This window comes from Rana temporaria, chromosome 1, assembly GCF_905171775.1.
Source record: "Rana temporaria chromosome 1, aRanTem1.1, whole genome shotgun sequence".
Classification (NCBI taxonomy): Eukaryota; Metazoa; Chordata; class Amphibia; order Anura; family Ranidae; genus Rana; species Rana temporaria.
In genome coordinates, this window is record NC_053489.1 from 457543993 (window position 1) to 457554481 (window position 10489).

The 10489-nt window shown below is 41.5% G+C and overlaps 1 protein-coding gene across 1 annotated transcript; it reads left to right on the forward strand.

The window, feature by feature from the left end:
• Positions 1-1694: 1694 nt before the first annotated feature.
• LOC120932449 (zinc finger MYM-type protein 1-like) lies at positions 1695-4490 on the forward strand. The gene has a single exon (XM_040344811.1). It carries the CDS (start codon positions 1868-1870, stop codon positions 4448-4450), a length of 2583 nt encoding a protein of 860 aa, XP_040200745.1. The 5' UTR covers positions 1695-1867; the 3' UTR covers positions 4451-4490.
• The last annotated feature ends 5999 nt before the right edge of the window (positions 4491-10489 follow it).

Genomic DNA, 10489 nt, shown 5'->3' on the forward strand with positions numbered 1-10489 from the left:
GCTTTTGTTAGCTGTTTTTTTTGTTACGGTTATCTGAAAGATGGGTTTCAAAAGTTTTGACAGGGGCGCAGTTTCAGTGCTTGCCATAGTCGCCATTTTTACTAGATACGCCTCTGTGTCACTGTGAAGAATGGAGCCGATGCTTTCTGTGTAGTTCCGGCTCTTCATAGGCGGAGTGATATCAAATGCACTCCGCCTTTGACAGATACAGGAAGCATCGGCCCTGCTCTCTACTGCAGCCGCATACTTCCTGTCACACGTCCGCATCTCAGAGGACCCTGGCAGTACACACGCCACTCCAACATTAATACCCACCAGCACCAGCAGTACCCACACCAGCATTACCCACCAGCACCAGAGTGTGTACATTTATATATATATCTATATTTATATATATATATATATATATATATATATATATATATATATATATATATATATACTGTATATATATATTTATTTAGTTTTTTTAGTTGTATGATTAAAGTAGATGTAAACTCAAAAAAAATTTGATGTCACAATGTAGAGTATAAGATTTCCTATCATCTGTGCCCAGTCTTGCCACACAGAGTTAAAGCGGTTGTAAACCCGCATATACATTTTTATTTTTGTTTACACCTGCAAGGCAAAAGCCATAATGAGCTAGTATGCACCGCATATTAGCTCATTATGAAATACTTACGTCAGAACGAGGTAGGGAACTTACCTGGTCCACGCCGAGCATGTCTTCTGGGTATCGCCGCTCCAGCGCTGTGATTGGCTGGAGCGGCGATGACGTCACTGCGCGCGGGAGATTTCATTCCGGCATGGGTCGGCGGGGCCGGCCCTTCAGATGAGGATCCCCCCCTGCGCATGCGCCGCTGCAATCAGCGGCGCATTGCGAGGGGAATATCTCCTATCTCCTATGTTATGTTTATCATAATATGAGGTGATCCAAAGTATAAAAAGTGAGAAATACACCCCTCCCCCACATAACACATCATGGTAATATACAATGACCTGTGGATCACCTCATATTATGATAAACTTAACATAACATATGATAAACATGTCCAAGCTAGATATGTAAATAACCTGTCACTCAAAGCAAGGAGAGAAGAACATACTTTTTATTTAGACAGGGTTTTATCTGGAAGAGGATTGCTCAGCGCTGGATTAACTCTGTGTGGCAAGACTGGGCACAGATTATAGGAAATATTATACTCTACATCGTGACATCTTATTTTTTTGGGGGTTTACATCCACTTTAATCATACAACTAAAAAAACGAAATAAATATAGATATATATATAAATGTACACACTCTGGTGCTGGTGGGTAATGCTGGTGTGGGTACTGCTGGTGCTGGTGGGTATTAATGTTGGAGTGGCGTGTGTACTGCCTGGGTACTCTACATTGTGACATCACAAAAAAAAAAAATGTTTGGGTTTACATCCACTTTAATCATACAACTAAAAAAACGAAATATATATAGATATATATATAAATGTACACACTCTGGTGCTGGTGGGTAATGCTGGTGTGGGTACTGCTGGTGCTGGTGGGTAATAATGTTGGAGTGGCGTGTGTACTGCCTGGGTACTCTACATTGTGACATCACAAAAAAAAAATGTTTTGGTTTACATCCACTTTAATCATACAACTAAAAAAACGAAATATATATAGATATATATATAAATGTACACACTCTGGTGCTGGTGGGTAATGCTGGTGTGGGTACTGCTGGTGCTGGTGGGTATTAATGTTGGAGTGGCGTGTGTACTGCCTGGGTACTCTACATTGTGACATCACAAAAAAAAAAAAAAATGTTTGGGTTTACATCCACTTTAAGTTATTAGTGCCCCTCAAGTTTTGACTGTAATATCTTATGTGTCCCCCTTATATAGCAATCTTAGAGTTGCCACTCGTTCGAGGAAGTGTAAAAAAGGTGAGGAAAAATAAAGTTTATTACGTGTTGGTGAAAATAACCTTTAGTGCAGAAATGAAACGTAATGTTTTGAGTGGAGCACAGAAGAGGAAAAAGGCTGCAGAGGAGAAAGAGAAAATGTGCAAACTTCCAAAACTAACATCTTGGCTCAATACAGGTGCAACGTCAGCCAGTAGTTCTGCTCCTCCAGATGTAGCATCCACATCTACATGCACTTCAATTCCAGCAGAAATACCAATGGTATCATTACCTGATCCTACTGCTGGGGAAAATCCACAAGAGGAAATGCCCACATCTGTATCAGTAAGGGAGTTTGCAACCCAAGACACAGATCCGGGGCTATGGGATATTAGCAATACTAGTACAGTGGATTACTGGATTCATAGTGGGCCGACAGCATGCCAGAATCATGACTGCAACCTTTTAAACTCAGGCAGAGTGTATAAGGGAACTGGAAGAGAAAATACACAGACAAGGTATTTGTCAAAGAATGTGTTTAAACGTGAATTGCGGAATGGCGAGTGTGTAAAGCGTGAATGGCTACTCTATTCGCCATCCCAAGGTCGTTTGTACTGCTTTGCATGTCGCCTATTTTCCAAGACAGAATCTCCCTTTGCTACATCAGGATATAATGACTGGAAGCACAGCAATGTTATTGGTGAACATGAAAATGGAGAAGAACATCGCAAGTGCATGACGGCATATTTTATTCGCCATAAAGAAACTGGAAATGTTGATACACTATTACTTCAACAACTTCGCTCAGAGCAGGAGTATTGGCATAAAGTGTTGACACGAGTGGTTTCTGTAATTCGCTTTCTTGCCTCCAGAGGTTTGCCATTTCGTGGAGAAAACCAAATAATTGGGTCTGCTAAAAATGGAAACTATTTGGGTATTCTTGAGCTGTTAAGTGAATTTGACCCTTTTTTGGAAGAACATCTCAAATTGTATGGGAATCCAGGAAAGGGGAACCCATCATATTTATCAGCAAACATTTGTGAGGAATTCATTGAAATAATGGGACAACATGTTCTTTCTGCTATTCTTGAAGAAATAAAAGAATCAAAATATTATTCAATAAGTGTAGATTCCACTCCAGACATCTCACACACCGATCAACTGACATTTACTGTCCGGTACATTCGAGGATGTGAGCCTGTGGAACGTTTTCTTAAGTTCATCCCCATCTTTTCTCATGGAGCAAAGAATCTTGCCGACACTGTTGTGGGATTCCTTAAGGAGAACAAAATTCCACTATCCAACTGTCGTGGTCAGTCATATGACAATGCCTCAAATATGTCTGGACGCTATACTGGATTGCAAGCACGGATTCTTCAGTTGAATGAGTTTGCCGTGTATGTCCCCTGTGCTGGACACAGCTTGAACCTGGTGGGAGTAAAAGCAGCAGAGTGTTGTCTACAGTGTGTAAAAATCTTCGACTTTGTTCAGCGTCTTTATTCATTCTTCTCTGCTTCCACACATCGATGGAATGTTCTTGCAACATCTCTTGGGAAAAACATTGTGGTCAAGCGTCTGTCTGACACAAGATGGTCGGCACATTTTGATGCTGTTCATGCTTTACATGAGGGTTTTGAGAAAATTAAAAATGCACTAGATTCTGTATCAGCTGACACTGAACAGGAAGTAAATACAAGGCGAGAGGCAAAAGGATTGAGTGACAAAATGGAAAACCTGGAAACGATCTTCCTCACAATTCTTTGGAATGACGTTCTTGAAAGAGTCAACAAAACAAGCAAGGTCCTGCAATCAGAGGATATGAATATATTTGTTGCCATGAACCTTCTTGAGTCTCTAAAAACTTATCTTCAGGATACTAGAGACAGATTTAGTGCATATGAATTGAAAGCCAGGAGTAGGTGTCCAGATTCAGAATATAAGGAAAAACGGGAAGGAAAGCGAAGTGTACGCCTCACTAGATATGACGGATCAGAAGAAGAGGTACTTCTCAGTAAAAGTGAAAAGTTTAAGGTGGAAACATTCCTTCCTGTTCTGGACTCTCTAATTCCTGCACTGACAAAACGTGCAGAAGCTTATTCATCGATTGGAAATATGTTTTCATTCTTCTGTGAATTAAAAACAATTCGTTCTGATGACCTAAAAAAAAGGTGTGAATATCTGGCTAATGTTTATCACAAAGATCTTGATTATGGTGACCTACTAAATGAATGTGAGCATCTCAAGCACTACATGATTCTTGATCAAAATTGTGAGACTCTTCCTGCATTGTACAGAAAAATAATTTCAGACAACTTGAAATCTGTTTTTCCGAATGTGGAAATTGCACTCAGAGTGTTCATGTGCATGATGGTGACCAACTGTGCAGGAGAGCGTTCGTTCTCAAGATTGAAACTGATAAAAAATGAGCTTCGCAGCACAATGGGGCAGCATCGTTTGAACTGGCTTTCACTAATGTGCATTGAACATGACATCCTAAAAACCATTGACTTCAAGCCAGTTATAAAGGAATTCTGTACAAAAAAGTGTCGCAAATTTAATAAATGATTAGTGTTTTTGTACTGTCCAATTTCAATCAGTAATGTCTTGTTTTTCAATTTCTTGCTTTTCAAGGTCATGTTATATTGTTCAAACGTTGTGTTTAATGTTTAAACACTGATTTTGTTGAAAGTACCAATAAATATCGCCTTATTGATAATTTGCATTTTTATTCTAGTGCGTGATTGTGTAGACAGGGCCCCAGTGCACTGTATTGCCCGGGGGCCTATAATGCTCTTAAGATGGCACTGCACCAACTATTGGTGTAGGTTCACCAACTGAGTCACATAGGTTTAATAACCACTACACCCACACCTTATTGAATATTAATCATTATAGCGGCGCCATCGCCCCACTGTTTATTTACAAAAGCATAGGTGTGTTTCACTCACAAAGATTTGCCTAATCTCATTCAAAGGGTCAACTGCATAGACGCACACAGGCCCAGATTCACAGTCAGCGGGGTAAATTTGTGAGGGTGTAACGTATCCGCTCTACGCTACGCCTCTGCAACCCAGACGGGCAAGCGCTGTATTCTCAAAGCACTAGCTCCGTAAGTTGCGGCGGTGTAGCGCAAATCAGCCGGCGCAAGCCCGCCTAATTCAAATTTGGATCAGGGGGCGTGTTTTTTGTAAATCTACTGTGACTCGACGTGATAGACGTTTTTGCCGAACGGCGCATGCGCCGTCCGTGGAATTTCCCAGTGTACATTGCTCCAAAGTATGCCGCAAGGACGTCATTGATTTTGACGTGAACGTAGATGACGTCCAGCCCCATTCACGGACGACTTACGCAAACTACGTAACTTTTTCAAATTTCGATGCGGGAACGACAGCCATACTTATGCTTCATATACCAGGGGCAACTATACGCCGGGAAAAGCCTAACGTAACTTTACTGCGTCGGCCGGGCGTACTTTCGGGAATTCGCGTGTCTAGCAATTTGCATGCTCAACGCGGAATTCGACGGAAGCGCCACCTAGTGGTCAGAAAAAAAAAAAAGATATATATAGTTACGATCCGACGGTGTAAGAGACCTACGCCTGTCGGATCTTATGGATATCTATGCGTGAGCGATTCTAAGAATCAGGCGCATAGATACGACGGCTCGGATTAGGACCCACGGCTGCGCACCTGGCGTTGCGCTGTTTTAAGTCCTTTCTGAACCTGGGCCACTGTCTCCAAGATTCCAAACAGAAATCCCTATTATCCGCACTGACACCCTGCTACAATTTCATTCTATATATATATATATCTACATTATTCAAAATCAGTCTCATAAACACATTCGCATAGACAAAAAAGAAAAGGTTAAGTTCTGAAAAGTTAACTCTCCTTTCACACGGGGCACCATTTTGTCATAGAAAAATTAATAACGCACGTACATAATTAATAATCAGCGATTCATAAAAATATTAATATCGCACGTAACTAATTAAAGTAAACTATGAAAACCTTTTTGTCTATATAAAAATTAAAGCAAAGAATAGCGCTGCGGAAAAGGGAAAAGTATTACATTTATTGATACATAGAAGAAACTTGTATTACTCTAATATTTACAACTATAACATCACACAATTATACAAACAATAAGATGGCTAAATCAGTATCTCAAGACAATTCATAGGAGAGGAAAAGTTCCAGAGATTAAGCTAAGGGGGAGAGAGAGAGAGAGACAGAGAGACAGAGAGACAGAGAGACAGAGAGACAGAGAGAGAGAGAGAGAGTTTTCCCAATCAGCATGATCCAGTCTGTCTCTCAGTCAAGCTAGCACTGTTTTTTATACCCTCTAAGAATTAAGAAAAAACCCCTCTGCTATGATTGGTCGAATATGTGTCCTTTTCAGGATGGCAATTAAAGACCCCCGACCCACCCAGTATTGCCCTGTAGGTCCTGTCCTATTGTGGCTTGTAATTAGACAAAGGATGAAAGGAATCTCTTTTAATATACACACCCACACCTGGTATTATTATCTGATTAACACAGTCCTAAATTTGGTCCTAAAACAGGAGATGACCGGAAATTCTTGTAATTCAATGAGGGGATACTTCTTATCAGACAATATATTGTGCTGTAAATAAAAATGGTATGCAGCTATTCTTGGACAGAGTAGTCATACCAGTATGCTAAGGGCCCCTGCTGTTTCTAGCTTCCCTTCAGAACAATAGGACAATGTGACTAATTGAATTAAAACCTGACACCGGTAACTGGTTCTCAAGACAGCAAATGCCTGTACAGTAGTGGCCCTGTCATAATTATTCCAATACAACTTATACATTAATATTTTTCCCAATGGTTCCCCTGGTACAAATATGAAATTCAACATTTCTATAACACCAAGTTACTACACGGCTTCAATACTGTACAGAGGATTACACCAAATGAAATCTGGAAGGAAACCCAGTTAAAGATTCTCCATCGGGCCCACATCCCTTTTCTACACTCTTCGCAGGACGTGAACGGCGCCTCCTGCCCCTTGTGCCAACACCCGAAACCTTCTTTATCTCACCGGTTCTGGTCTTGCTCATTTATTTCAGCGTTTTGGGATCAAGTCTTGGCCTACATTTTCCGAATCACCCTACTGAAGTTACCCAAAGATCCTTTCCTCCTTATATTTGGATATTGGGACCCCCTGCTGCTACAAAGATCTCAGGTGTCCAAGACCTGGCCACTACTTTGCTTCCTTGTCGCACGAAGGGCTATTCTAAGAAACTGGATCTCTTCTCAACCCCCCTCCGCCAATCTGGTTGCACGAGACCTCCTTCTCCTCCTCTATAAGGAACGAGCCACCACGGACTTCAAGCGAGCCACGGCAAAATCCCGCTTTCTCTTAACCTGGCAACCTTTTATGACTGCATCACTCTCCCAAGAGGACCTTAACGCCTTCGATCAGTTTACTTTCTCGTATTTCAAGTCCCCTCCACCCACAACCTAGGGCGGAGATCCGTCACCTAGCTCACATACCACCGCTCCCGATTAATTATTCTGGCGCTTGCACATCTGTGCAAGCGCCAGAATAATGAATATGGTGGCACTGGAGGAGAGCAGGTCCAAAATTAGAGGGGACTGAATTTCCCCTTTTGTATCTGCTAGGCAAGTATACCACACAAAGCTAAAGCATAAATATAAATACTATATTTTCTTTATCACACTTTAAACTGTATAAGACTGAGATACATTAAAGTAAGTCAAGATAGTAAATTGTGCAAGGGATAGAACCCCAGTCAGGGATCTGTAATGCCCTGTACACATGATCGGTCCATCCGATGAAAACGGTCTGATGGATTTTTCCATCAGTTATCCGATGAAGCTGACTGACGATCAGTCGTGCCTACACACCGTCAGTTAAAAAAAACGATTGTGTCAGAATGCGGTGACGTAAAACACAACGGTGTGCTGAAAAAAATGAAGTTCAATGCTTCCAAGCATGCGTCGACTTGATTCTGAGCATGCGTGGATTTTTAACCGATGGACGTACCCACAGACGATCGTTTTTCTCTATAGATTTTTTATCCATCAGATAATTTTAAAACAAGTTCCTAATTTTTTAACCGATGGATAAATAACCGATGGGGCCCACACAGGATCGGTTTAGTCTGATGAAAATGGTCCATCAGACCGTTTTCATCAGACAAACCGATCGTGTGTACGCGGCATAAGAGAGTTTTTTCCCCACTTTCTGTCCCAATGATAATAAATTTAGCACACAGGAAATTAGGGAAATTCTGTAGATGCTAACTGGAAATCTAGCATTCCTCTCAATTATTGTCCATGTTGCTGTTGGAGATTTACCTTCACTTCCTGTCTGGTGAAAACGCTCTTATGAGAATGGGGAGTGAGGAAAATTGTCTCTAAAAGAGCCCTGGATAACCCAATCCATAAAAAAAAAGTTCTGGATAGTTGTACAATTTAAAGTATAAAGATTTTGTAATTTTCCATAACTAGATGTGATTATAACTTTTTTGGTGAAACTATTTAAACAGTTCTCCTCTAAATAATCTATTTCATTTTTCACACGCATGTTAACATTTTTGAAAACACAATTACATAAAATCCCAAAAAAGGATATTTATTTTCTTAAAGCAGTAGCCCTGTAGAATATAAATATGGTAGTTGCAATTGTTTTGCGATATTTGCACATCTTTCTGTCAAATCAATATTTACAACATACATTAAAATAAATTTTAGTGCACACAAACACAATCTAATATACACTAAGGCCCCATACACACCATAGAATCTATCCGCAGATAAATCCCATCAAATGGGTTTCTGCGGATAGATCCTATGGTGTGTACACGCCAACGGATATTTATCCGCAGAGAAATCTCCCCTGGGATGGATTTCCAGCAGATGGATATTTGCTGACATGCTCAACAAATCCATCTGCTGGAATCCATTCCAACGGATGGATCCGCTCGTCTGTACAGACTTACCGGATCCATCCGTCTAAAGGGATTCCCCGCACGCGTCGTAATGATTTGACGCATGCGTGGAATTCCTTATATGACAGCGTCGCGCCCGTCGCCGCGTCATAATAGCGGCGACGGCGCGACACGTCATCGGCAGAGGATTTCAGCGCAGATTTTAATGCGATGGTGTGTACACGCCATCGCATAGAAATCTTCTGAAATCCTCGAGAGGATTTATCCGCGGATACGGTCCGCTGGACCGTATCTGCAGATAAATCCTCTCGTGTGTATGGGGCCTTAGGGGGCGATCGGCCCACATAAGCTCGTAAGACCCTCCCACCGTTACGGTGAGTAGTGGGTCCACCTTGTCTGGTAAGGGTACCATATTCATTTTCATATGCTGTTGTAACTATTGGAGGATCGCATTCCTGAACATCTCATTGGGGTCCATAGCGGAGGAATATATCCGTATATACATCATATGGACTAATTTCCCTCCCCAAACTCTTAGATCGATTGATCACTTGAGGATTGTATCCCGGAATAAGGATTTGCTTGATTTGGGGTGATTGGAACAGATTCATATCACCATCACAATATATGGATTCATCATAATTGGGGATTGGTGTTTCTATTTTCACTATAATTATTGATTACATATGGTTTTCACATAAGATTGTCACTTGGAAGATTTGTTACACGTGTATTCGGTTCAAGACATTTTGAGTCTGTATGTGTGTATTGTATATAGCACTTTAAGTAGTTTTATATATACCAAGGATTGTATGAGGAGTGCTCTGGCAGGTTTATTACCGCGGTTGGAGCTATCACTGTTAATTTTGCACAATTATCACTCAGACCTTCCGATTATATATCAGAAGGCTTATAGCTGACCCCCCATAACAGGTGGGTCTGTATTGGCGCTACACTTTATTTTTATACAATCTAATATACAGTTTTGTTGTACAAATATGTCAAGCCTCCAAACTGTGTGCTGAAAATTATGGTACCCCAAATTATCAGTAGGTTTTAATTAGGGTTATCCCGATACCACTTTTTTAGGACTGAGTACAAGTACCGATACTTTTTTTATGTACTCGCCGATACCGAATACCGATACTTTTTTTTAAATGTGTCCCCAAATGCAGCCATGTCCCCCCACATGTGCAGCCATGTCCCCCACATATGCAGCCATGTCCCCCACATATGCAGCCATGTCCCCCACATATGCAGCCATGTCCCCCACATATGCAGCCATGTCCCCAAACATATGCAGCCATGTCCCTAAACATATGCAGCCATGTCCCCAAACATATGCAGCCATGTCCTCAAACATATCCAGCCATGTCCCCAAACATATTGCAGCCATGTCCCCAAACATATGCAGCCATGTCCCCAAACATATGCAGCCATGTCCCCAAACATATTGCAGCCATGTCCCCCATATATGCAGCCATGTCCCCCATATATGCAGCCATGTCCCCCACATATGCAGCCATGTCCCCCACATATGCAGCCATGTCCCCAAACATATGCAGCCATGTCCCCAAACATATGCAGCCATGTCTCCAAACATATACGCAGCCATGTCCCCCATATATGCAGCCATGTCCCCAAATATATGCAGCCATGTCCCC

Excerpts from the sequence above, each read along its gene's own strand:
- LOC120932449 (XM_040344811.1), top strand. The coding sequence starts at position 1,868 with ATGTGTCCCCCTTATATAGCAATCTTAGAGTTGCCACTCGTTCGAGGA.